We start from the raw sequence: 27,531 nt of genomic DNA on the forward strand, positions 1-27,531 counted from the left end.
ATATTGAAGAAGGACTAGTATTGTCCGAAAGCTCTGGTTCATTTAGTGGCTTTTAAAATATGTTTACATTAGCTTTTGCTTATCAATTGTGTATGCTGCGATAGCCACTCCCATAACATTGCTGCAGTGTTCCAATATTTGACCTTATTCATTCATGCATATAAAAACAAATAAAGTAATTTATGGTAAAAACAGTGCTCAAAATAAAAGAACAATTAGCATACCGCTAATTAGCGTACCGCTTCTTTAACGAAAAAGTCCCGGCGCCGGTTGTTTTGAACCTATCCTCAGTGCTATGTCAAGGTACAAAGACTTACAGTGGTTTCAAACTTTATACACTTGCGGACCCCACGGGACATGTTAAATAATAGACCCCTATCTATTTATTGTCGTTTTTAGAAGATGATTCGCCAAAAGTACATCAAAGCTACCGTACTTCATTATATATCACACTGTCGTAAAGATAGATAAAATGAGTCGAATGGACATGATAAATTGGTTTAAAGTCTGAGCGGACCACAAAATCTTTTGCAGGTCTGTTCGTGGACAGTTAATGTGTGTAGTATATAGGATAAAACAAAATAGATAGATAATTATAACCAGTAGTCAAGTATACAAATAATGTGTTTAAAATAAAAGTGTCTTTTTTCATAGTAGGCCCTACCTCTTTCGTTGAGGAATATAATATCAGCTTACTTCTATAGGATAAACTGGAATGGTCTTATCAGAGTACATTTTATCTAAGCACTATCGTAGAATGAGAAAAGTATGATTCCTTTAGAAATGAAAGTGTTTTTATTGACGGTATAATTACACATGTTGACGTAATATTTCTTTTGTTGACGCGAATTGATAGTTTGTTTTTGTTAACACACAAAGTTCGAATACAATTTTCAATTTTCGTGTGAAGTCTAGTTATTCAAACGGCCAAAGGTTAAATAACCTGATGACAATTTAGAGCAACGTTTGTGCTAGCCTATTACATTAATAAGCAAAACGAGTTTAAGGATTATAATCAGTATTTAAATAATGTAATTTTATGAGGGTTACACTTTGATATGCTCTTAGGGTTTTGCAAAGTAATCAACATACAGTATTTTACTTCTTTTAAACACACGTTAGCCTGTCAAGTGTCTATAGACCAGTTCTACCCATTCAATCAATTTTCGAGTTGAAAGAGCGCGAGTTGAGTGCCTGAAACGAGTACTGTACACAAAAGCATAAACAAATCTAGATCAATTGTGTTTAACATTCTACCATGTCGGCAGTATACTGTGGTTAGTAGTAAAATAAAATACGTCTTAATTTTGTTAATTCACTTTATACGTGTAAAATAACGATAGTTAAAGTGTGTAGACCTCCTAGATTGCTAGCTACTGCTAGCCTAGGCTAGGCCTCTAGCGCCTGGGCGAGGTGTGTGACAGTGTAGGGTAGCCCTAGCATAGCAGGGATTCGCATAGCAGGGATTCGCATAGCATAGCATACAAGGTCTTGTTTTGGCGGCCAGTTTGGCTGACGTTTGACATTCACACAGCAGACAGAGCAGAGACAAAAATAGTAATATTAAGAACCAATTATTGTAAACAGATGATGAAATAATATATAAGCCTATGGCTGTTGTTGTGTTTCAAACTGATTTGCTCTTTTATCTTACTGTAGTCTGTAGCATCCTTCTTGGGCTTGTCATCTTCATTCTGATTCATGAATTACTATATATAGGCCTAGACAAGTTATCTGGTGTATTTTTAAAAAGTTCCCATCAACGTAAGAAGAAATGCAACTTTTTACTGGGCTGGGTATAGCATAGCAGACATGATATATGACCTTTGAAAATTACTGTATAATTATGATACAGACCGGACAGTTAGCAATGCTAAAATCAAGTTAGATTACGTACATTCAAAGCTCAAAATTGCCTATTCATGGCATGCACGCCATCAACCAATGATTCCATCATGGATTGAATAACTGATATACGACCTTTGCAAAACTGTATGTAATCATGATACAGAGCAAACAGTTAGCAGTGCTAAAATCAAGTTAGATTATGTACCTTCAAAACTCAAAATTGGCTATTCATGCAAGTCATCAACCAATGAGTCCATCATGGATTGAATAAACTATAATACACAATTATTAACAAGCACTAAAATATTAAATGGAAAAAGATAACACAATTGGCTAAGTCGTATATTTCCCTTGTACGGAAATCAGCCCTTGAGAAATCCATGGACAGATTTCAAGGCCTAAAGTTTTATGCAAGGAATATATCACCCTTACACTGTGCAGTCCCTGTTTTACCTATTTTTCTATAAATTTTCCTTGCAAATATTCAACTTAGTCCTTAATGTATCCTCCATGCAATAGTTTACTTTACATTATAGTTTTTTTTTGTACTTTTTATGTTGTAGGAAAATTATTACATTTCAGTGGTAGATTGTGATACCTCACTTTCACACTATGGTGTTCTTACCAGCTGATGTTGCCAGGCTGGTTTTAGGTAAGATTGACACCATTTGTTTATGTTTGTATGTACAGTACATAATATAGTTTTCTCCTAAAGTGAGACTTTTATTATAACTTGTTTAGCAAACAAGTAATAATAAAAGTAAAGTAAAGTTTTATTTTTGTCCAAAGAGTTTTTCTCTATTTTTATTACACCCACCACTGCCTTAAAATCACCCAAAATAAGATATGTATATTTCTTCTGAGTTATGTGCATTTAAACATTTAACCATCCCATTACTACGTCAATAAACTTCTTTTTTTTTTCTTATTCGTCTGAATGTTTTTGGCAAAACTACAGTATTTTCTAAATAGGAAATTATATATTTTTTTTCTGCCCTCCTCTCATGATCTTTAAAAACATAAGCTCGCAAAACAAGGTATAAAAAAGTCTCGTCTACTGTAGGTAGTAATGATTTAAGGGTGTAAAGGTTTTTTTTGTAGGTGAGTGCAGCATTAAGAGGCAGAGATAGGTGTTTAATAGCATAGAGAGGGAAACTAAACTTGAAATCTGGTACTATATTTAAAATATAAATATGAGTTTGTTTCTCTTGTCCTAACTGCTCTCAAAGAATTCTAATTGTTCTTACAGACTACCTTGGGAGTGAAGGCTATGAGAAAACATGCGACACATTTTTGTTGGAATGTAATCACGTGGCAGCCATTTGTGATTATATTGATCAAAGTGATGCAGACATTAAAGACCTTCTGGTAGAAAAAAAAATTTAAACAATTTTATTTTAGTTTATATCATATACTTTCTGTCTTCCCTAAAAATAGAACTTCTTATTTGAGACCTACTGGTATGTACTTACATTGTTAGTCATTATTACCACCACCATCAAAGTCCTCATCGTAGCCCAAGTTATCTTGTCGTCATTTATATCAACATCAACATTAACTTGAACCTTGCCACAATCCTCACCACTACCTCTCAATATTATTCATTATTATTATAGTTACTAACCTGTAGTGAATCTTGATGAAGATTCAAGTTACAGAAATAATATTGTTATTATTTTGAATATTGCACCAAATTTTTGTTAAAATTAGTAACTATTTTGTAGTACCTGGATAAGCTCTCTATATTGCCATTGTTCTTTTAATGAATACCCCACAAAATAGTATCATCTGTCCCAGGGCACCAAGACCACACCAGTGCCCAAATACTTACAGTATCCTCATTCCTTTTCTGCTGTTGATGTGGTAACACGTAAACAAAGTTACTAAGTGAATCTAACATAGCTTTGCAAGATTTGTTAATAATTTTTAATACATTTCTTATTGTATTTTCTTATTTACTTATCCTGGGTGGCTTGTTTAGTAATAAATTACGGTTCTCTTCAAGGCCCAGGAACTATCAAGCAATGGCCTAATACAAAGATGTCATTATTGTGTTTAAAGTTACTTTTATCTTGATTTTGATTTTCCAGCCTCTCACAGACAAGAGCCTGAATAATATTCTTCATGAATACTCGGTCAACAAATTAACATGTGAGTATAAAGTTCAAGCGGTGTTCATTAAACTCTAGGATGTTTTGGCTTGTTTATCTGATCACAAGCAAGTCACAAAATTACAAAACATGAAGCTAGTCTGTGTCAGTTTTAAGATGTATTAGTCCATGCAGATGTGTATTCATTCAACTCTAGGATGTTTTGGCTTGTTTATCTGACCAAAAGTAAGTCACAAAATTACCAAGCATAAAGCTGGTCTGGGTCAGTTTAAAGATGTATTGTTCCTGAAAATGACAAAAAATCATAAAATAAATAATTTTGAAAAAACACTTGCTCATTTTTGCAGTGACATACAAATTACTAACTTGGGCATAGAAATTATTAAATTTAAAAACAATTCCAGTCCTGGAAGTGTTTCTGTTATTCTTTTTTCCTGTAAATTTATTGGTAAACATTTTTAATGTACAGTATATATAAGTGGCCATAAATAACTTATTGCAGGTACAGATGGTTGTTTACATATTATAATTTTGCTGGTTTTTTTCAGTGAAAAGGAAACTAAAACACAAAAGACAGACATCATTTGAAGATGCAGAAAGGTCAGTTAATAGGTTTGTTAGCTTCTTGAGAGAAAATTGATACAATGTGTTTTAAATGTATAACCTTTAATTTAGGCCAAGCCGAAAAAAAAAGAAGTAGTCTATTTTTGTAAATTTATTTTAAAAATTGCAATCACTCTATGATATATGTACTTATGTATGTTTTTTGAATTATTAATAACATTGCATATGTTTCATTTTTAAATAATTCTTCTAATTAAGTTATTATTCTCTTTCTATTAGTGGTTCTCTCCTAAATCCATTTGAGCCTAGAAGCCAATCTGGTAAGACATTTTTCTTGAATACAGTACAGTAAAATGTCCATTTTACGAACGTTGTTTTTATGAATAGTCTTTGTCCCTGATGACGTCATCATCGACCAATTATTACAGTAAAAAAGTCTGATTGCGCATGTTTTACAAAGTGATAATGTATATTTTTCTTAATAAAATCAAGTTTGTTAGTCATTATTATTTGTTCGATACAGTATTTTTTCCATTTCTGGTATAATAATCATTATATTAATGTAATAAACCTAACCAGAACAACGAATTACCAACGCAAGTGTCGTCGGATTGAGCGCACATGCTTAGTATGATGAACAAGACTATTGGGATCAGCAACTTATTGACATCGTGAATGCTAGATATGATTGCGAAATGCATGAAAACAATACAATTCAGCGGTCTAACAACTAGAAAGAACACAATAGAAAGGTCCATAAAACATACAGATGTTTAAATAAGAGTTAAAATGATATTTTGTTAAGTGGAAGAATGCCTGCGATTAAAATAATTAGGTTTCTATTGAAGGTAAATTCAGGTAGGCTCTAGCACGGTAGACCACGCTGCTGCACTGTTGGTTCGTGCTAGGCCTGGCCGCCGTCAGCCTATTGGCACTCAATGGCAGGGGTAGTTAGGTATTGGAAACTGACACCTGATCTAGTTAACAAATTTTTCAATTTACGAACTCCCCTTGGTACCAAGGGGTACGTAAAATGGATGTCTTACTGTATATTCATTTACAAACATGATGATGATGATAGATAATAATAATGAGGATGAAGACAATGAAGACAGAGGCGATGAAGATTTGTTTGTCTGTTTGTATTGTGTATACACGATTTTATTGGGTTTATTTTGAAACAGCGCCACCAACGTCTCAACTTTTCACTGAGGGATGTCCAGCGTCCTAGTCTGAGCAAATTTAATTTTTCAACTCACATATCTTCTTTTGCGTACTTCGACAACCAAAATATGTGCAGGTTTTATACGCCCCTATTTTCTTTTGTTTATTACTATTTTCCAGGTTTATCTTACCGAAGGCTTCAACACCTACGAGCCCAGCAGATCAAGGAAGCTAAGACTGCCACCTTAACTGAACAGAGTACAGTTGTTCCTATAAGTATCTCTAAGACTTACTCTGAGATTCAATCTGGTGCTGTTGTTGTAGATCCGCCTGACACATCCTGCCGCCAGGTACAAAGGTCATCAGATGTTTCCAATGTTCAGAACGCAGAAAGTCAGTTACCACATGGTAAATACTTATTTGGTAGATATTAGTTTTCTAAGGAATAAAACAAACTTGAAAATTATGATTGAATGTAGTGAAAAAAAAGTGGAGCTGTGGTTTTCATGCTTAAGTTTCTTGCTTCCCAAGGTCTTAGGTTATATGGTCATGATGATGTCATATTATACCAAATATGGACATATCACATATAGTTGTCACATAATAAAATATAGATCAGTTCCATCTTGTAAGTGGCAAAACTCTCAAAGTTATATATAAGAAGTATATTTTAAAAAATAAGTAAAATACAATACTAGTTTAATTTGGATTTTTCAATGAAGCCACCCATAAAAAATTTAACCATACAGTTGAACTTGCCTAAGTCGAATCCAAAATGCCACTGAAATATTGTTAAACTTAGATAAAATTTGACTTACAGATTGTTAATTAATGGAAAACACAACAATTTGGCATGTAAAATAAGATCGACTTAGAAATTATTCGACTTAGAAATTATTCGACTTCGACGGCGCAGTCGACTTAGGCACAGTCGACTTAGGCAAGTTTAACTGTATATTGTATAATGGATTCATGTAATAGTTTCATGAGTTTTTATTGAGTTTATCACTTGATTTGTAATTACTGTTTGTTTAAATTTATACAGCCTCTACTCTTAATTGTACAACAGTTGCAACGGAGTCGTCGCCCGTGGCAACACAGACTGATAGAGTGGTCAAACATCCTGCTGACTTCAGCTATGCTCGCGATTTTCAATTCCTTGAGAATTCATCAACCCAAGCCAAGCTGAATAATCAATCGATAGCCAATCAGGACTCAGATGAAGCTGAAGCAATGGAATATTATGATCCTCCAGCATACACTCCACCAGCCAATCAGACTTCACCAGGTGAATTATTTAAATGAGTTTATTTATAGCAAGATACAAAATTGATTTATTTCCTTAATGTGCACAAGTTTAAATTATATGTTATTATCTCCACAGGAGATATATGTTTCCAGTTGTTTAAGTTTGTGTGTGTGTGTGTGTGTGTCATGTTTTTGTTGTTTTCGTATTGTTTTTCTTTGTGTACGACAAATTTGTGTGTGGATTTGAGGGTCATTTAAAATCCTATGGTCCCAGACCTAAATATCTCTAAAATAATCAATGGCCCTAAATGACATGGCCAAGATAAGTTTGTCATGTTTTGATGAAGAAATGTTAACATTTTTTTGCATATTTTTAATTCATCTTAACATTTATACATGTGATGCTAAAAATCAAATCCTCATATTTCCATTTCAACACCAATTCATTGCATGTATTTTGTTTGTCAGCTATAAGAGTAAAATTTGCCTGTAAGTTAAGCCAGAACATGTGAGGAATTGGCAGGTGAACTGATAACAATAAAAGGCATTCGAAAAGTAAAGTGATTATATTTTAGTGTCAATTATGGGCCATTCAAAGCAAAACGTGGATCAGAACTAAACTAAACAACTCATCTAAATGAAAATTTTGTGTTAGTGTAATATTTTTTAAGTAGATTGTGGTTGGTGGTTGGAAAGAAGGAACATATTTTTGCAGAATTTTTTTTATAGAAAGTGGGCGGAGATATGCTCTCTACTGAGTTATATGATAATATTAGCTATATGCATCTATGCCTATATTTTATATAATTTTAAATGGTTTTTTTTTCAGCTAAAAAGAAACAAAAGACCCAAAGGACGACATTGGTTGAAAATTTAGAAAGACCAAAGGAAAATGAAAGGTGAGTTACATTCTGGGATATCATTTATTTTATTTGAAATGCAAAATCAGTTATTATGAGTGTGTAAAATATATACTTTGTGATTGATAATAGCATTGTACATATTTTCCTTTAATTATTCCACTCATTGAATTACTTTTCTCTTCATTTAGTTATTTGCATAGTGGCTCCTATGTAAGCAAGTTGGAGTGTCGAAGACAAAATAGTAAGACATTTTATCTGATTACATGCTTTGATAATTAATAAAGATGATGATGGCAGTGGCAAAGAAAATGACAGGGTAATGATGATAATGGCAGAAAATATTGTGTTGGTGGTGTTGATTAAGATGACAGTAATGTAAAAAGTGGTGGTTGTTTGGTGTGGATGCTAGGGAATATTTAGGTGAAATATTTAAGGTGAAATTCAAACTACTTGTATGGGATTTTAAATGACCATGTTTCAGACTTTCATAACTAAATTTGATACCTTAACCATGGCTTTTAGCCCCATTGATGACAACCAAAATGCATGTGGTAAGTGGTTGCACCATTCCCCCACCCCTCTTTTTTTGACCACTTTATTACAGTAGTAGTATATTATCATAAATTTGTTTATTAAAGAAACACTTCTGTGTTAAATTTGGCCTATAGGAAACCCCCTTTCCATGAACATGATTACGGGTCTAGGTTGACGTTAAATTCAAGAATTGAGTCTATAATATTAAAAAATTGTGGGCGGACTGACTGGTCATAGTTTCCAAATGTTGCTGTGCTTGGGCAAGACAAACAAATTTTGGTGACAATAACAATGACAATTTTTTTTTATTTCTTTGAACATCAGTAGATAAATCATACAATAATCATAGATAATATTACAATATTTTAGCAGTCAAAGAAAAGTAAAATTCCGGAAACATATTGCTTGTAAATGGAACACCTCATTATCAAATTAAGACATATCAAAAATATAATCAGTTAAAAATTCTGAATAAACATCTAGCAGTCTATAGTGAGTATAAAGATATAATGAAGTTGGTAGTGTTTTTCATTACGATGCTGATGATACTGGATTTATTCATAAAGAAGGTTTCCAGATTCTATATATTGTTTTCATTTTTTTTCCCATCTAGCTCTGTCTTTCCATAAGCTACGAGTCCTACGGGCCAAACAGGCTAAGGATAAAGAGGCTAAGACTGCCACCTTAACTGAACAAAGTCCAGTTGTTCCTATATGTATCTCTAAGACTTACTCTGATATTCCATCTGGTGCTATTGTTGTAGATCCGCCCGACACATTCTGCCCCCAGGTACAAAGGTCATCAGATGTTTCCATAGGTCAGAATGCCAAATTAAGTCAGTTACTACAAGGTAAATTTGATTTTTGGTTTACTGTACAATTTTAAATTGAGGCTGGGGATCCATAGCCAAGCAGTGCATTGCTGGCTTCATTAAATGTAGTCTAATGCACCTGATGAAGCCACCATAGAATACTGGCAAAAGCTTGTGTAATGAATTAGTCAGTAAAATACTATCTATGTTGTGTTTTATACCTTAACCTGACTAACACCTCTCTGTCCACTATTATGTTCATGAGTTTACTGTTTATACATTTATAAATACTATTGTTTAGATATGTTATTATTATAATCTCTAAACTATAATATTAAAACACAATGATCAACCTACTGTTAGGTATTTTATTAAGTATACAATAGGGAAGAGCGTTATGTCGCAAGACGGAAGACGTTACTGATGAAATAGAAAATCAGACAAATAGTGAATTAATATGTATAGAATATATTTTATGGTATTTTGAATGTACTAAGTATGCAGTACAATAGACCTTTCCGGAGTGTCAATCAAACTTAACAACTGACTAATCAGAACAGCGATAGGAATACACGCGCGTCTCACAAACACACGTGTTGTCCCACAAACGCACGTGCTCTCGTATGTTTTAAAACTGTCGCCTTGTGGGACCTTAGCAACAGTATCCAAGGGGCGTGGCTTAGCTGAACGGTCCATTGCATGTCTGGCAAATGTGTAGGGTAAAACATCATTCATATAGAATTTATCTTCACAGCCTCTACTCTTAATTGTACAACAACAGCAACAGAACACTTACCTAAGACAACACAGGGACATAGAGTGGTTAAACATCCTGCTGACTTCAGCTGTGCTCGTGAGTTTCACTTCCTTGAGAATCTATCCCACCAGTCCAAGTTGAATATTCAGTCTGCAGCCAATCGAAACATAAAGGAACCTGAGCCAATGGAATATGCTCTTCCGGCCTACACTTCACCGACCAATCAGCTTTCAACAGGTAAATTAAATTTGTAAACATGAATTATGGATTGTAAGATACAAATGTGTAGAATTTTGTTTGAATTAGATTAGGAATACAGATGCTTTGGAGACTGCTTTCAGTATATCTGATGATTTTGATTTGATCTGATGATCAAACCTTTCACTGATATTGTAACTATGGCTTTAAGACAGCATTTTTCTGCATTTCTTCATTTAAACAACATCATATTATTTTACAGTATCTAATTTTTCTCCATGTACACAGACTTCAAACACGCAGAAGTCCTCAACTTGTGGTCAATGTTCTATTTGTCTGTTCAGACCTCTTATCCTTTGAAGCACCATTTCTGTTCTACAGGTCTCAAATCTGATAAACTTGTTTATTTTGAAACTACTTTCTGACTTTTTCTTTATGTTCATCAATTTTGGTATGGCATTTTATAAATATCTATTATCCAATTTATTATTCCTTAGCTGATGAAGAGAAGCAGCAAGCATCTGAAAAAGAAATTCAGTAAGTATGTGATAGTTTTAGTTAACCTTAAAATTGTCCATGAAGTAATTGCTTATGTTTGTTAGAACATATATTTTTTTTTTGTATTATTGGGCATAAAGTATTTTTTTGTATATTACAATTAAAATTTTATCCACTGTTCAAGTCTTTGAGGTCTAATAATAGTATCAACATTACAAAAATAATGTTACATAAAATAATAAAAAGCAAAATCAAATGAAAAAAAATTGCAACAAGATAATCAAGATTACAAACCCTCGCCATATCTGTGTACTGAAAAAATAGTGGCCCACAGTTGATCTACTCGAGTCGAGCCAAACAAAGCCTAGCATTCTAGGCCTTGTGCGACAAGCCCATCAATCGGGTGAGTTTGCACGCTGGCCAGACCACTTCCAGTCCGCCGGCCAAAATTTAACACATGCCTACTCTGGCCCATGGTCAATCCGCTTGAGTCAGCTCGGCCTAGCCAAACCAGCCATAATGATCCGCTCCAGTTGGCTATGTCTGTTGCGGCCAGAAAATATATAAATAACATTATAAAACCTGCGTCTTTTGATCATCACCAAACTTGAGGACCGAGATTGTCAGCGTGTGACTCTCCAGTAGTTCTTGAGTCATGCGCCCAGAAGGACAAAGACTAAATTAAATTTAGTGGCGTGGGTATCTAAAGACTACCATATTCGTATGTGTATGGTCGCCCAAGATCATTAAGCTTCTGATGGTACATACCTTCGGGTTATTTGATACAGTTGTGAGGTCATAAATAATGGGTCTGTAATCTGCCAAAACCTCTTTGTTTCTACTAAGTAGAGCCTCATAATAACTGCCATTAAAGTAATTATGTTTTGCCTACCCACTGACTATAAAAGCATGATTTATTTGTGACATTATTTTATTGCTATTTATTTAATTTTTTTTAAAATAATTCCATTGTTTTTTTTTTTACTTTTGTGTTTATTTTCTAATAACTAAATTTCAGTAAGAAATATATAAGAAATTATAGTTTTATGAAAGCTCTATTGCATACCTTATAATGAAAGTTTGATTAATTTTTAAAAATGTCTAATGTTTTAGAAGTTTAAAGGTGAAGTCTGTGGAAGAGCCTAACTTAAGCCTGGCTGATGAGGATATCAGAGAATTTCCTACGCTTCTTGAGAAGTTGCTCAACGACTCAAACTTACAACAGAAACTTGCGGAAAACATCAACAAAGCCCTTCCAAGGTGTGTTGAGTTTCAACCAAGATTTTAAAATATGTTATATTTCTGAATTTTGCAAGTGATAGTAATTGAAGCTTTAGGCTGCTCGCTGGCCAGAGTGCCTATCTTCCTTATGGCGTTGGCCAGACTGCAAGGCTGTGGCCTAGTAACCAATCTGAGAGGTTTGAAATACGTGACTACACCAGTTGGCGGGTTTCAGGGGCAGAGCCCCGGTGGAGGTCTGGTTTGAGTCACATAATCAATGGTTGGTTGTAACAATGAATGCACAAGACAGCACGTGCCTCATTTTACTAAGTGCGTGGTTGGCTAAGTTATTTTGGTTGAAAAAGAGAAATTTTCTCAGTGAATTGATTCTTGAACGAGATAACGAAAGCTCTCTAACGACTCAAGTTACTGCATGACCGTTTTTATATTTTTAATAAAACCATTTTCTTCTCATTTTAAATACATTTTCCCATGAGTTCATAATAATTAGTTATCACCCATAGACTTGTGCTAAATGCGTGACAAATTTATGATCACGCATGTGTTTCTGCAAAATGCGTGTTTCATCCAAAATCACATTGAAATGCGGGACCGTCCCACATGATGCGAGATGGTTAATAGCTGTGCTGTGATGTGTACACCACTCCATGTGCAACTTATAAAACATTGCTTGTGGTATTTTTGCTAATGTGTCATTTTCAGATATTGATTATTATATTCATTTAGGAACGTAGACTGCATTTACATTATTTCAGTTGTTTTGAAAATAATGGAGATTAAGACAATATGTAATTTTGGAATTTATAATGGTAAACAATAGGCTAGACCTCAGTTTCAAAACTCCATATAAATTTCTTTGCGCATTTTCAATTCTGCACAGCCAGGGATTTTCTTGTGCAGTATTGAAACTGCATGTAACATATTACATTAATCTACACTAATCAGCTATTCAGTGACTGTTAAAAAAACTATGTTGCATAACTGCAATACTTTCTATTAATACCCTAAACAACCACCATCAAATAAGGTGACAATCATAAAATATTAGTAATTCAGTAATTTGAGTTATCTTGTTTATTTATAGTGATAACAACCAACCAATCGTTTCAACTCCATTTAAAACTGAAGAACAGCAGGAAGTGGAGAATCCGAAAATTTTCAGCGACAGCTTCTTGGATGCCCATCTTTCCGAGGACACTATTCATGACATTGTAGAGATGACCGCCATTGACCCAGCCTTTGAAGGACTTTTTAATTTATTCAATGTTAGTAAACAAGATTTCTTGCAGGAGAACCTACAACAAAAGGAAAGAGAATCTTTGGAAGGTGAATGCTATTTTTATATAATTCTTGTCTCATGCAACAGTATCAAACTCAACCTCCATATTTAGATTGTGTAATTTTTATGTTAATGTAAATTTTTGACTTTTAATTAAAATTTTAATGAGAAAACTTTTTTCTGCCTAATAACGGACTGTTGAATAAATACCCTTCTTGTATCCTTTTAGATATTGACTATTAAATTTAATATTAATCAACTTGCATATTTTATTTTATGAAATGTCTGTTGATCAGATCCATTTTAATGAGCTTTTCAATCTGTATCTTTAAAATGTTATTTTCTCCTTTTTGTGCCAAGTGCTACTGTAATTTCATTATTTTATAATGATATTTTCAGATGTATCTTGTTACTAAGGCTTAAGATTGCCGAGAGGTACCTTTGTGTGAAATATTGGATTTAAAAAAAAAAAACTCAACCTATATAGCATTTAAATTAGGCATTGTGATGCATTCTCTAGAATTTATTTATTGTAGATAAATAGAATGATTTATCTTCTTTCTGAAATGCTAATTTTAAATATATATGTTGCTTTCAGACCAAGTACTAAGTACCAATCAGGAAAGCAATGAGCAGAACCAATCACCCACAAAACCTTCATTTTTATTTAATGAATGCAGCAACTCGGCTATGATTCCTAACTCACCGGAGAAGGCTACCACCAGCTTTCAAGATAAAGCTCTGTGCAACCAATCCTCTGAAAAACATAGTAAAATTCTTGCCAATGGTGACCAAAGTCTTGATTTTGCAGACACCGCTGAATGCAGACAAAAGACCCTGAAACCAGATAAAACAGATATGTTGGGTAAGTAAGCTGTTAGGTAAATTTAATGTAATTTTTCTACTGTTCATCAACTTCAATGTACTGTAATTAATATGATTATGATGTAATTTTCTCAATGTTTCTCTTTTAATTAAATTATTCTGCAATTTTAATATAATTTTTTTTAAATAATGTTAGGCCTATTCATAATTTTATTGTTTTGATTGTGCAGTGGTTTCGTATTTTGCTTTGTAATTCTTCTTTGTACTTCTGTTAGTTTAGACCTTTTGATGTTTGATGTTAATGTAATTCGCAATTCAGCCTGTGGGCTGCCATGTTTTATGTTTTTTATTATGATTGAATAAATACCATTAGGCCAAAAAAAAAAAATTTGTGTTAGCCACGTTTTGGGAATATACAAAAAATGGGTAGGTCGGTAGGAAAACTTTATTTTATTTTTTTTAACAACCAAAAATTTGTTTACGCCTACAAAGTAGAAAATACACAAATAATACAACAATTTTGGACTCGCATCGCGTACCATCCAGAAAAATAGGCGAGGCCTTGGCCCCCGAGCCTGACCTATTTTAGCCTTTGATCTTTAAAAAAAATATATTGTTCATTGTAGTCAAGGGGAAAAAAAAAAAGATCTAAAATGCCAAAACTGGATTTTGTAAAATTTGGGTTGGTCGGGTGTGGCCAACACAAAATTACAAATTTTTTTTTTTTGGCCTTATATATATTCTTGATATTTCTTTAGCAGATTAGTAGTTGGTTTTTATTTATTTGTATTTTGTATTCATTATTTTTAAATATGATTTATATTTCGTAAAATTTTAATTTCAATAACCCATTGAAATTAGGTGAATTGCCAAGTGAATCTCAAGAAAAGAAAATACCGAGCCAATCACCTACAAAACCTTCATGTACAGTGAATGAATGCAATAACTCAGCTGTTGTCCAAAACTCGCCAGAGAAGTCCTTCCCCGCTAAGTCTTCGATGAAGGAGCCCAAGGCCTCTGAAAAAGACAGTATAGCTGTTGCCAAAGAAGACCGAACTAATGAAGTACCAGACAACACTGGACACAGGCGGAAGTCCCGGAAACCAGCTAAAAAAGATGTTTTAGGTAATTTTTATTGAAACTTGTTAATATTCTCTTTTAGACTTCTTATATAGATTTTTCAAAATAAGCATTTCTCTTGATTTGTTATTCTTGCATCATTTTATTCACAGAAACCTCTAGCATTCTGATGATGACATCGCTGACGCCTAAGAAAACGGACTCTTGTGCTCGAACTTCGCCATACATGGCCAGAAAATCTAGAAACATTCAACCTAGTAGATCTGAATCTGAAAGTTATAAGTCACCAAAGAACTCTAAGCTTTCTCACAGTGTAGCTGTTGTTTCTGGAGAAAGTAATACTTCAGTAAGCCCTCCTATGGCAATTAAAAAACAAAGCCCTGCCAATGAACCGAAGAGATTGTCAGAAACAGTTGTAGAATTGTCAAAAGAAATAAGAGATATTACTATACCTAGTGATACCAACCGCACAGATACTTCAAGCAAGAAGTCAATTGTAGAAGATGGGGAAGAGATTCCAAGTGTTCTTGCTAATGAATATAAAGACATTTCTGCACAGAAAATTGATTGCTCAGGAAAAGTAGGAATTTCAGATTTGAAATATTTTGAAACATTTCCTGATACTGATGAACCAGTAGACCAGTTGAGTTGTGATGCCATAGCAGAATGTGTCCTAGAAGTGAATGCAGGAGGAAATAAGAGAGAAAATTTATCTGAAACACTTTCAGATGAAACAGAAAATGTAACTACTGTCTCAATAGCAGCCAGTATTCTTGCTTCTGCTATGCAAGAATCAAGATCTCCAATAAAAATGAACCAGAAAGAGGACAATTGTACGGCAAAAAAATCACCTGAAAAGGCTAAGCAAGTAACAATACCAAGTATTGTAGCATCCTCACATCAGGACATTTCAACATCTAATAAACAGACAGATGTGTCTTCAAATGGATTCAGTGATGGATTAAAAACATCAGAAATAGAAACAAAAACAGATCCTCCGGTTCAGACTGTAGAATTGTCAGTGCCACCCACATTTAACATTTCATTGAAGTCACAACCATCTCAAGTTATATACAGCTGTCCTGTGGAAGGTTTCAATGGAAATAACTCTGTAATCCGTCAAAAAAAAGTAACTGATGACACACAAACCATTATTGTGATGGATCCAAGAAAAAAAATAAGGTCAAATGTTCCTGGATGGGCACAACCAACACACATAAGGCCACCTGACTTGCAACTGCCATCTGGTGACCAGGTAATTAACATCCCTTGTCTAATTGATCCTCTCCTGATTGGATCTTCTGGAAATATATCAACCAGTGTTCCAGTGACATATGTTCCATATGATGGTGACAGCAACCATGAAAATTCAAATATTTTTGAGAAATTATCAAATTTTCCAATCCTTCCTGTATGTCAACCGATTGACTCATCTTCACAACCTGTCAATCAGATTGTACCTGCTGGGCAGCAAAGAACAGTGGTTAATGTAGTACCCAGCTGGCAATTTGCCAATTCTAATCAAGCAAATGTTATCACTAACCATGTACCAAGCAGATCAGAAATAGACAATGCTTGTGGGCAAGTAGATTCTGCTCCGACAGGAAAAGAGAAAGTAGTTAATGGAAAAAAGAATGCAAAGTCATCAACGAAAATTGTTTCAGGACACGGCAAAAAGTCAAACCGTAGTAGCCGAAGAATAAGACCAATTCCTGTCAGTTCCGAGCAATGTTCACAAAATACTGCCTTCACATCAGCTGTTGAGGTTCAAATTATCGACAAGAAGAATACAAAGAAACTACAAACTATCGACTTGATGGATCTTCAATCCATCCAAAATGTTAGTCCTCAGGGTTGTGTAAATATCATGCCAACACCAGTGAAAGTAATTGTAAAAACAATGGCAGATGGTGTGACATCTTTCGAAGAGGTTTCTTCTGATAATACCCAATCCTCTGCTTGTCCAGATCTGCAGGTCAGCCTGGGAAGTGCAACTAAAGCTCATTCAAGATCAAGAAAGCAAGATCTTTCCAAGGAATCCCATGTTCGAATCCTTGATTTTGATGAAGAAATTTCAATTAAGGAACCAAAGAAAAAATTGACAAAAGCAAGAAAGAGTAATAAAAAATCAGATGCTCCCACACGGCAACCGATTCCAAAGAAAACAAGTAAGAAGTCGCCACCCAAAAACAAGAAATCCAACGAGGTAAAAGAACAAAAAATAATCAAGACTAAAACACCAACAAAATTAGGTGAAGATTTACCTTTGAAAAAAAGGCCTATACTAGATACCAGTACTACAAGTCAATTTTTTGATAAATCGCCGAATAAATTAAATGTGAAAGCTCAGAAAAGTCCCTCAAAAAGCAAGTCAACTGTAAGGAGATCTCCACGAAGGAAGACACAAACTGATAATCCAAAATCTCCTCGCAGCAAGATTAAGAAATCGGAAGAGAGCAAGACTAAACAGACTTTGCCGTCACAGAAATCGCCAAGGAAATCCAAGGCTACAAGGAAAAGTGCTGATAAAATTAAAAATGATTCTCCATCCAAAAAAGATCATAAACTCAAGAGTTCTCTTAAACAGACTGAGAGTCCACAAGAGTTAAAACGGGTGTCGTTTGGAGAAGTAGATAGCATTACTGTGAATTCACCAGAAGTTAGTCATAATATTGATGAGGAGGTGAATGAAGCTGCCCAACTTCTCATGGATATGGCCTCCTATATGTCACCAAATAAAAATATACAAGAAGCAGGTAGACAGGTAGTTATGACGGAACCAGTCACCCCGGAAACTAAGAAACCTGTAGTCTTAGCACCTGAGGTTGTTAGTCCAAGAAAATCACCAAGGAAAAATCTAGCAGTAAATGATGATGATGTCAGGCTTGACAAGAAGAGAAAAAGAGATGAAGATACTGAAAAATCTAAGGTAGATATAAATTATGGTTTTTTTTTCTATTTTAAAAATTGTCATAATTTATCTTTAAAAAAATCTGATTTCATAAATATTATTTACTTTTTTCACTTACAGAAATCAAACAAAAAAAGAAAAGGATTTCTAAAGAATATGGATGTTGACAAATTTCTATCAGGTTTACAATATTCCAACTGAAATTCCAACCAAATAAAATGAGACTATATTCATCTTCAAATACACTGAAATGTTTTATTTGCAAAACAGGAAAATACTTCACTGGTTAGCTCCTCAAGATATGAAGAAAAAGCCTGGCAGTAAATATTGCATATTCTGTTAAGCTCGGCACTCGCTGGTCCGGCAGTTGTCAGACGACACAATTCTTTAGAGAATGTGCCTAATGGATAAATTTTAATGACAATTTGTTCAGATTGCCACTGACAATTATCAGATGGTGTAGCATCGTCTAGTACTGACAGGATGGGGAGTTGGATTTGACGGCCATACAACGGAGTGTTTTCCCAACTTTAGAATCATCCGGCATGTTGTTCAGTTACACCAGAGTTTAAAATAATATGTAGATTTATACATACATACGTACAGTAACATTTGATTAGGTCATCCAAATTTTGTTTGTGGGCCCCTCACATTGATGGTTGTTTTTATTTTGAGATTGTCATTTGAAATTTCAAATGAATACATGTACTGATAATTCCCCCTTCCCATCATTTCTTTTGTACTCTTGTAAAAATAATTAAAATTATGGAGGGTCAATTAAGTATTACAGTATTTTTGCTTGTTATTTTTATGTAGCTAAACATTATGTGAATAAGATTTTATAGAGATATTTTATTAACGAATGTAAATTGTTTTTGAATCAAAGCTTTGATATTAAATATAGTGAAACTTTGCTTAGCAGGTGTATTTTCATATTACATCCAGTTGTACATAATTTAACATTTGTAAATTCTGCAAGTCGAATAACATCTTTGTGTAAAGCGCTTTGGATATTTATAAATTTAAAATGTACAAGTTGTTTTTTTTTCCAAGTGGAATTATATAGAATAGTGGTATAGCTTTCAAACTCCGCAACAGCAGGGTTTTTCCCCTTGTATACTAAAAACAGCTTCACTGTCTATGCTCATAAACAGACTTCTTTTATCATTAGGCCTAAAAAAAATAGGGGTGGCAAAACAAAAAAACATAAAAAAGTTTTTTTTTTTTTTAACTTTTTTCTTTACAATTCAAAAAAAGTGTGAGTGAATTGATCTTTATTTTTTACCAGATGCCCTAAAACGTTTTCTAAAGTTGTCTGATGTAAGATATTGCTATTCTAGGCCTACATTCATTGCAAAATGTCAACTGTGGTTTATTTTTATTCCATCTGTTGAGTAAACACTTAACACCCGCCCCTTTTATTTTTATTATTTTAAAAAATGAAGGGAAAACAAACTATTTTTTAGGCCTTATATCCTATAATTGGCGAGTTAAAAACCATGTTAAAAACATGTGATCTTTGGAAAGGTCCTATATGAGATTACATGTTATGGAGTTAGTTACGAGTTATGTAGGAATTATACCGAGCAGAGCACCAAGTTAACTACGAGTTAGGTATGAGCCAACTCAGTGCGCTCGTACTCAAACTCATTTCGCGGTGCTCACATCAAACTCGTAGATGACAAAACACCGACGAGTATCCAGAGTAGCGTACGTGCTAGGTAGGAGTACCCCAAGTACTCTACCTACGAGTTATCTACTCGTGATGCAAATTTTGAAAATATTCAAAATTAGCACCATGAGTTCAGAGCTGCTACGAGTAGATAAGAGTTCTCGAGAGATTTCCGAATCGTAGTAGGAGAGGGGCTTTATGTAGAATGTTCCTGATTTGTTAAAAACATTTCCGAAATTGTGTTTTATTCGTTCAGGTCCTTTGTATGACAATTCACGAGACACAAATGCCCATTCATAGATTTCTTTTTTATTTATCTTCTTTCATTTGATATGAATTTTACACATAATATTATAAATTGTACTGTACACAATGCATTTTGTTTGATATTTGACACTGCCACCACTGGCAAAGTAGAAATTACAGTTCACCATCCAAATACTGTATCCCTCTAATTCCAAGACCTCTTTTCAAAGTAATGTTATGTAGTGTACAGTAGTTCAATTTACATAGCACTTTCTACAGAAGTCACAAAGCGCTCAATATGTGGAAAAACTTATACGATAGCTTTTTTTCACTTAATCAGCGATCAAAATCCCAAATTACCTGGGGAGTATCCAATACATTTCAACACTTAACATCACAGTGTAAAATTCATAATAAATAGGATAATGATTGTATCCCCATCACTGAAACAGATGGTATAGTGCAATTGCTAGTCTTTTCTAAAAAATTCAGTGTAGAAAATGCAATTAATACAGTATTAAGTACAGTATTGGTGGTGTTGTACCAGGCAAAATGACATGATAAATTAGGTGGAATTTGATAGCATTAGCTGAAAATTTGTTTTTTGGCAAGTGCTCCCCATTTCAACTGTACCTTTTGCCATTGAAATTTGAGTACAAACATGGAACAGGCTTAAATGTCATTGTAGAAATATATGAGGTAATTTTTAGCTCAGCAAACTTCCATTTGGGGAAGGGGAACCAGCATTTTTTAAGGGTGTGTTCCCCTGGGCCATTGAGTAGATACGCTACTGACATTAACTGAACACTACACCGCATTGGCAGGTAGGGCAATTAATTGCATTACATATTAAAAACCTTGTAGTACTGTACTACACTATTATCTTATTGAGGCATTTTTTAGAGAGGGTGCTGTAATAGGTCCAAGTTTGGTAGCTAGTTGATGCCCTTTCCACTGTGCAATGCATGTACTTGAGGTCTTCATGTCGACCTGGAAAAAACATTTTAGAAAAAGACTAATGATAATGTAAAATGCAAGACAGGAGTTCTTAAGTTCTATGGAACTTCCTTACCTGCTATGAAATTGTGCCTGATAACAGTTGATTGGAAATAAAAATTCTACAGAAAACCTCTGATTGACTGTCATGTAGTAGGCCACATGGCATACTCACCTGCAGATTCTCGAATACTTTCTTCTTCGGCTTAAGTTCTGCATCTGGCTCAGTACTGAACCCTTCAAATAAAGCTACTTCTCCAGGACTGCTGCCCTCTGGAGGCGAGAGTGGTTCAATTGCGCCATCCTCACTGTGTAGAAATAAACAACACAATTATAGTATATATATTTTTTAGTTTTTTAAATCCTTAATTTCTTTAAATTCCGGCTAAATTTTTTTTTTTTCTAGGAGTCTTTATAGAGCATCCCTTAAAAAGTCATGGTTCGGTGAGAACAAATTAAATATATATATATATATATATATATATATATATATATATACACATAAATTTTTCTAAATATTTTTATGGATTCAACATTTCTACCTACCTTACAGCACAGAGCAACATTGCTTGAGATTCAATACCCCTCATCTTCACTGGCTTTAAATTGCATAAAACAACCACCATCTTATCCTTCAACTGCTCAAGGGGTACCTTTCCAGCCAGGCCACTTATCACAGTTCTGGGTTCAGCTTCCCCAACATCAATTTTCTCTAGGTACAGGGACTCTGCATCAGGATGCTAATCAAAATAGAAAATACCATAATTGGTCAAAGATTTCCAAATACAGAATAATAATATTTAAGTATTATATAAATAGCAATTATAAAAAATCTATTGAAACCGAGGATATAGCTATTTTCAGAAATGACTAATTAGCAATATCAACCACCAGTTGTGTATCTGTAAAATATAAGTACTATATTATTAACTTAATCAATAATTTGTATAAGTTCTGTATCATAGCGTACAATAATTGTAGGGTTCATTAATAGGGTTGTTAGTATTTCAGACCGACTTACCATTTCAGCGGAGACGATCTTGCCCACCCTAATGTTCAGTCTTGCTGGGGTCAGTTGTTCACTGGCCTCACTTGCCCCTGACTTTCCACCTTTTTTTGCTTCTGTAAAAAGAAACAAAAAGAAATTTAACTAGTTACTGTTCTCATCATTAATGTATATAAATGTATAATTTATTATATTTAACACAAAAAATATTCTTTTTGAATGTAATACTACAATGTATCTACCTTGTGACTATATAGTTTATCAGTGACCACTTAAAATAGTCTAACTGCAACAAAATCCTATTGATTAAAGGTTTTTATCTTACTTGTTTTTGGTTCAACTGGATAGGCTTTTGCTGCTAACTCCTTGTACTCTGGCTTTTCAAATTGTTGTCTTATTGGCTCAAGAAGTTTATTTATTTCTCGTCCTACTGCCTGTTTCAGGTCTCCAGGGTGAACCAACTATGAAAATTAGAAATTTGTTAGCTCATAAACAATATTCATTATATTTTGAGATTTATAATATGTAACCCATGCAATGGTGTAATTATCATTATCATCCTTGTTGTCATGGTAACATCACCATAGATATTATTGAGTCAATATCACTGTTACACACATTACAACTACCATCACTGCTGCACATAACTAAACATTTTAAATATAAATGTTGTACAGTAGTAGCAAGGATTTTCTCACTTACATTCATGCTTACCAAACAATTTTTTTTTTAGTGTCTCATTGTTCAAAAAACTATTAGCTCCAAGTAATATATTCAAAACAACACCATACCTCTTCTGCAAATTCTTTTTCAAGTGTCTCATAATCACTGAATAATTTGTTTCCTCCAAACTCCTCTTTGCGTTCAATCAAAAATGCTATAAAGAAGACAGAAAAATGTAATTAGACACAACATGTGAGACATCAATTTTTAAAGTGCATAGAAGTGTTGGCATGATGTGCTATGTAAGACCAACTAGTTATTGTTTATAAATATTTTGAAACATGTATGATCAGACATGATTCTCTCTTTGAATTCCAACTATGAAATTCTTTCTTAAATTTTATTACTGCCATGGTGTCCATGTCATGAAATTGAAAAAAAAACTGTTCATTGTGGATTTATTGTACTTCAGTGATAATTTCTGAACCATTGTTGTTCTGTTTATAGCATTCATGGAGGACCTTTTTTTGATAGATTTAATAAAAAATATTGTATAAAAACTAAATTATCAATTTTACAAGTGAAAATAATGCAATTCTTATTCTTACGCTTTCCCCGGGCAAGTGGAAACAACACATGCTTGGTGAAGGCTAGGACGCCATTCTCTGCAATGTTGCCCGGTTCACAAAATGCTTTCTTTAACTTCTTCTTCACTGAAGCCGCACTATCGCAGAGATCAATCTTAGAATCCTTGTCAAAAATAAAAGGAAAATAGAATCTCTCCTGCTTAAGCCTAACAATTGTTCTTTATACAAGTAAAAATATTGGGTTTTTTTTATATATTATCTTAGAATAATAGAGTGTTATTTTCTTTATAATACAATCCAATTTTTAATCATTTGCAACATTTTACGTATTTTCTCAAGCAGATATGGCGCCCTCTGGATCAGCTACTAACTCTCTATGACTAGCTGATCAGTTTTAGTTATTGAATATGCTTACCTCTTCTGATGAGCTCATTTTTGTTCCAGTAAGTCCTGGTACTAAATAAAGAAAGAAGAAAAACCAATATTAGTTATCTTTGTAGGGTGGTGACAACATGAAATGTTATACACGTATTTGTCCACTCTGAATTTGACAAAATATTTGAGTGGATTAAAATGAAATCTGCCTAAAATAAAAAAGTATAATAGAATTCATAATACATCTGAATAGTAAAAAACCAACAGATAATTAAATACAAATAACAATATAAAAATACGCTTGTACAGTATGTAGGCTAACTAAGTGTTTATGATTTGATAATACAGGTACATTGATTTCTGAATGTTAACTTACCCATTGGGTTCATTAAATGTATTCTTTTCTTATATCCTAGTGCTGGCAAATACTAGAAAAAAAATGTGAAAACAATTTTAAGTTGTAAAATTTTTGAAATTGATACAAATAAACTGAATATGTTTGTACAAAAAAAAAAAATATAACCATATCAACTCACTAAATCTATAGTAATAAACTCCTAGATAAGTATACCATAATTTTGGAGCTAGTAGTAATTAGCTTATCCAATGAATCTTTCCGGAGTGTCAACCAAATTAACAACTGACCAATCAGGACACATGTTTACGTACATTTGTGTTATTGGAACAATAGCCAAGGGGTAGGGCTTAGTGGAAAGGCACCAGGTATACCAACTTGTACTCCTAAACATATGACCAGGTGTTGTCCAATTTCACGCCAACTTACTTTTTCTGCAAAAGTGAATATCTTTCTTTGGTCAACTCCTCCAAACTGGGCATCAACTTTCAGGTACTCCTCATCTAGGGCCTGCAGTCCAGGGTACAGTAGCCCACTCAAAAGAGGATGGTCGACCTGTTTTACTACCTCTGCCCCTGCTTTTTTGGCATCATGCTAACAACAGAAGGGGGAAAACTAGAGATTATTATTACTCAATGCATGATGAGCACCATTGTGTGATCGGCTAAAAGATGTACTGAATATTTATTATTCATTTTGAAGTTTTTAACAGATTTAAATGTCCAATAATAAATAAATATTTGAACACTATGATAATTAATCAATCAATCAATCAATTTAAGTTTATTACTTGTTCTATAGAAAAAAACAATTCATATGAACTAACTTACCTCAGTTACAATGGAGCTCAATCGATAAACATCCAAAGTGTATTTTCTAAAATAATATAAAAAATACACCAAAGTTTTAAGTAATTTCAACAAAACATTTTTTGCATTTATTTTAATTTGGTTATGTTTACTAAAAGTGAAATTATTATATCATTAAACTTTATTCTACACTTCTCCATATAGAATTGTACCGATAGAGGGCTCACTCACCTGTCGAGCTGATATTCTGTTCCCTTGATGAAGCATAGTTTCTCTAAAGGCACGCCGATTGACTGCAGCATTGCCTTGATTACAGTTTCATAATATTGCACACGCAGTTCTAGTAGACTCCAAGGTGCTTTCATGTTATCTAGGTAACCATGGAGATCAGCAAAAAGTATTGTGACCTAAAGGTCAAAAACAATAAATATATGTTATAATTTAATATTAATGTAAAAGTTAATAAATCATAATAATTAATAATAATGGGGTAATAGCAATTACTATGATGTAGTAATATTATTTTAATATAATTATAATAATGAAAAGTAAATATAATAATAATTAAAGAAATGATTCCAATAATAGGCATATAAATAATAAATACTACTAACAATTAATAACTAAAAATAGATAATAACTATTATAGGTGCCTATTTGAAAGAAGTGCTTTATATTAGATTACAGAGTATTCATCATTAAACATAAAAAATATTGAAATGTACACAAATCCATCAAATAAAAATCAATACATTTCATATAAAATTAATACCCACTTGGCATCCAGCTTCTAGAAAGTCAGCTACTTTACTGATGGGTACAAAGTAAGCAATGTGAGGTTTACCAGTCGTTGCTGTACCCCAGTATATAGATACATCTTTACCATCATCCAGCAACTTTGTCAATCGATCTTCGCCTAGTGTTTCCTACAAATGAGACCAGGTGCAAAGCAAACTTAATAAAAAAAATGTACAAATTCTGATTTAAAATTTATTCTTAAATCATAAGTTTTTTCCTTATCAATCTAATGCCAGAAATTTTAACCTTCATTAATATAAAGTTGTAAATTGCATTTGTTTAATAAAATCAAATTTCAATATAAATGAAATATATGTTTGGTCTTTTTTTTCTTCCCATGCTCTGTTGGTCAATTGAATGTAATGTCCTTACAATCTATGCATATTTTTCTTGTGTGTGAAAATCCAAATCCCCGCAATTACACACACTGCTTTGGGAGTTTGCTTAAGAATGGAATAATTGCTGATGCAATGGTGTGGGGTGCCGATGTAATGCACAATGGTCAAGATGAATTGCCTTCCACTCACAGGGTCCTGGGTATACAATCTTGTTAAAGGAACCATTTTTTCATGATTAAACAAATCAATTTCCTAAACTTTGTAATGATATTTAGTTTATAAACTAGAGTATCACTGTGTCACAAATACCTTGCTGAGTGGGATGAGAATTAATATTAATAAATAAAGTTGTATGTTTTTTTCAATAAATTATGATGATGCTAACTTGTTTTTTATTTATTTATTTATTTATTTATTTTCATTTTATAAAATAATATTTTGTCAGGATGACCACTATGTACCTGTAAATTTCTTTGGATGAGATCCAACTTCCTTTTGGTTTCAGGATTAGCCATCTTACCTAAAATTAAATAAAAGTGTAAGCAAAACAATGTGATTGTGAATAAGTCTTGTTTAAAAAATGTGTTTTTAAATGTAACTTACTAATAGCAAAAAATGAAATACAAAGAGCGTCGTTTGTAGTGCTATTAAAATTAACAAGGAAAAATGCATAAGCACCGTTGGTTTTGCATACGAAAAAGCTCAGTGTCCGTAGGCCTAGGCCTATCCGCCCAATGCACATGGAACCAAGCGCCACCTCTTTCACTGCCCTGTGTGAGGCCTACAATTCATCAACAAATGGATGATGCAACTTCAAATCGGCCTAGGCCTAGCTAGGCAAACAGATGCCAGCAGTTAACAGGATTTCTGTACAACATCCTAACTATTTTAATGTATGAACATTGAAAAATAATTCTTAAGATTTTTATCATGTTGCTTGTAAATCATAACGACATTAAGAACTTACTTTACAGTTGAGTTAAAACAACCGGACCTTACACCGATCTCTAAGTAATTTAGGGGGCGATTCAATGACATGCTCCAGTGCACTCGACACACATGGAGTATCGGCTGGTTCATAACTTCTTCTTATACATTTAGGTTACGGTTTTTTTATGATCTTCGTATACAGTACGGTACATTTCGTTTTCCTAATATAAGCTCAAAACTATTCATCACATAACATTCATTTCATTTATTAATTCGAATAAAAATTAATTTTATAGCTCTCTACATAATGTATTCCAGTCCAAAATATATTTGAAATATTGAAAGCCAATAATCAAACGATAAACCTAATCGTTTTTTAGCATTCAAATTAAAAAAACTCCTTCTAACCGAGCCTTCTAACCGATACCAGATGACACTGTTATACATAAACCCTTATTTTGGCTGGAATTTAGAATTTCATCGAACTAATTATTTCCAGCATAACATTAGATCGGGCCCTAAATTTAGAATTCATTACCCTCCCATTTAGCTAATGTCTCTTTCAGTTTATTTATTTTTTTCTTTTATTTATTTATTTATTTTATTTTTTGCTGCTGTGCCTCGGTTTTATCGGTTTGCAATCAATTTGTTTTTGTTTTTGCCTCGCTTTATCATGTGTGTTGTTTTTGTCCTTTTTTCATTAGTTCTTTTCTCTCTTTTCAGGCTGATCACACGATTCTTTTTCTTATCTTCTCGGGTCTTGCCTTTTTCCTCTACTTGAGTTTTTCAATTTACATAAAAAAATTAAAAACCAAAACCTTTT

At 33.4% G+C, this 27,531-nt stretch overlaps 2 protein-coding genes across 2 annotated transcripts; one reads left to right on the forward strand and one right to left on the reverse strand.

Moving 5' to 3' along the window:
• The first annotated feature begins 965 nt into the window (after nt 1-965).
• Nucleotides 966-18,848, forward strand: LOC117102888 (protein NPAT-like). Its single transcript, XM_033243339.1, has 19 exons — nt 966-1,277; nt 2,412-2,500; nt 3,098-3,216; nt 3,939-3,999; nt 4,508-4,559; nt 4,803-4,843; nt 5,868-6,095; nt 6,733-6,975; nt 7,765-7,834; nt 7,987-8,039; nt 8,946-9,182; nt 9,898-10,137; nt 10,596-10,635; nt 11,710-11,856; nt 12,923-13,164; nt 13,716-13,982; nt 14,804-15,067; nt 15,175-17,951; nt 18,054-18,848. Exons 2-19 carry the CDS (start codon nt 2,461-2,463, stop codon nt 18,132-18,134), a joined length of 5,202 nt encoding a protein of 1,733 aa, XP_033099230.1. The 5' UTR covers nt 966-1,277; nt 2,412-2,460; the 3' UTR covers nt 18,135-18,848.
• Nucleotides 18,849-19,892: 1,044 nt separating this feature from the next.
• LOC117102868 (tyrosine--tRNA ligase, cytoplasmic-like) lies at nt 19,893-26,828 on the reverse strand. The gene is made up of 15 exons (XM_033243297.1): nt 26,746-26,828; nt 26,240-26,298; nt 25,419-25,568; nt 24,874-25,049; nt 24,664-24,709; nt 24,263-24,427; nt 23,855-23,906; nt 23,519-23,559; nt 23,125-23,266; nt 22,645-22,730; nt 22,179-22,314; nt 21,869-21,969; nt 21,394-21,587; nt 21,023-21,155; nt 19,893-20,841 (listed from the first exon to the last, which is right to left on the reverse strand). Exons 2-15 carry the CDS (start codon nt 26,291-26,293, stop codon nt 20,731-20,733), a joined length of 1,587 nt encoding a protein of 528 aa, XP_033099188.1. The 5' UTR covers nt 26,294-26,298; nt 26,746-26,828; the 3' UTR covers nt 19,893-20,730.
• Nucleotides 26,829-27,531: the final 703 nt, after the last annotated feature.

This window comes from Anneissia japonica, unplaced genomic scaffold (assembly GCF_011630105.1).
Source record: "Anneissia japonica isolate Jap-2015-1 unplaced genomic scaffold, ASM1163010v1 scaffold597_len517326_cov190, whole genome shotgun sequence".
In the NCBI taxonomy this organism is placed as follows: Eukaryota; Metazoa; Echinodermata; class Crinoidea; order Comatulida; family Comatulidae; genus Anneissia; species Anneissia japonica.

Coding starts and splice junctions, on each gene's coding strand:
- LOC117102888 (XM_033243339.1), top strand. CDS start 2,461: ATGGTGTTCTTACCAGCTGATGTTGCCAGGCTGGTTTTAG. Junction 6,096..6,732: donor AGAAAGTCAGTTACCACATG/GTAAATACTTAT, acceptor AAATTTATACAG/CCTCTACTCTTAATTGTACA. Junction 10,138..10,595: donor GACCAATCAGCTTTCAACAG/GTAAATTAAATT, acceptor ATTATTCCTTAG/CTGATGAAGAGAAGCAGCAA.
- LOC117102868 (XM_033243297.1), bottom strand. CDS start 26,293: ATGGCTAATCCTGAAACCAAAAGGAAGTTGGATCTCATCCAAAGAAAT. Junction 21,588..21,868: donor AGATCGTCTCCGCTGAAATG/GTAAGTCGGTCT, acceptor TATTTTGATTAG/CATCCTGATGCAGAGTCCCT. Junction 20,842..21,022: donor AAGTATTCGAGAATCTGCAG/GTGAGTATGCCA, acceptor TGTTTTTTCCAG/GTCGACATGAAGACCTCAAG.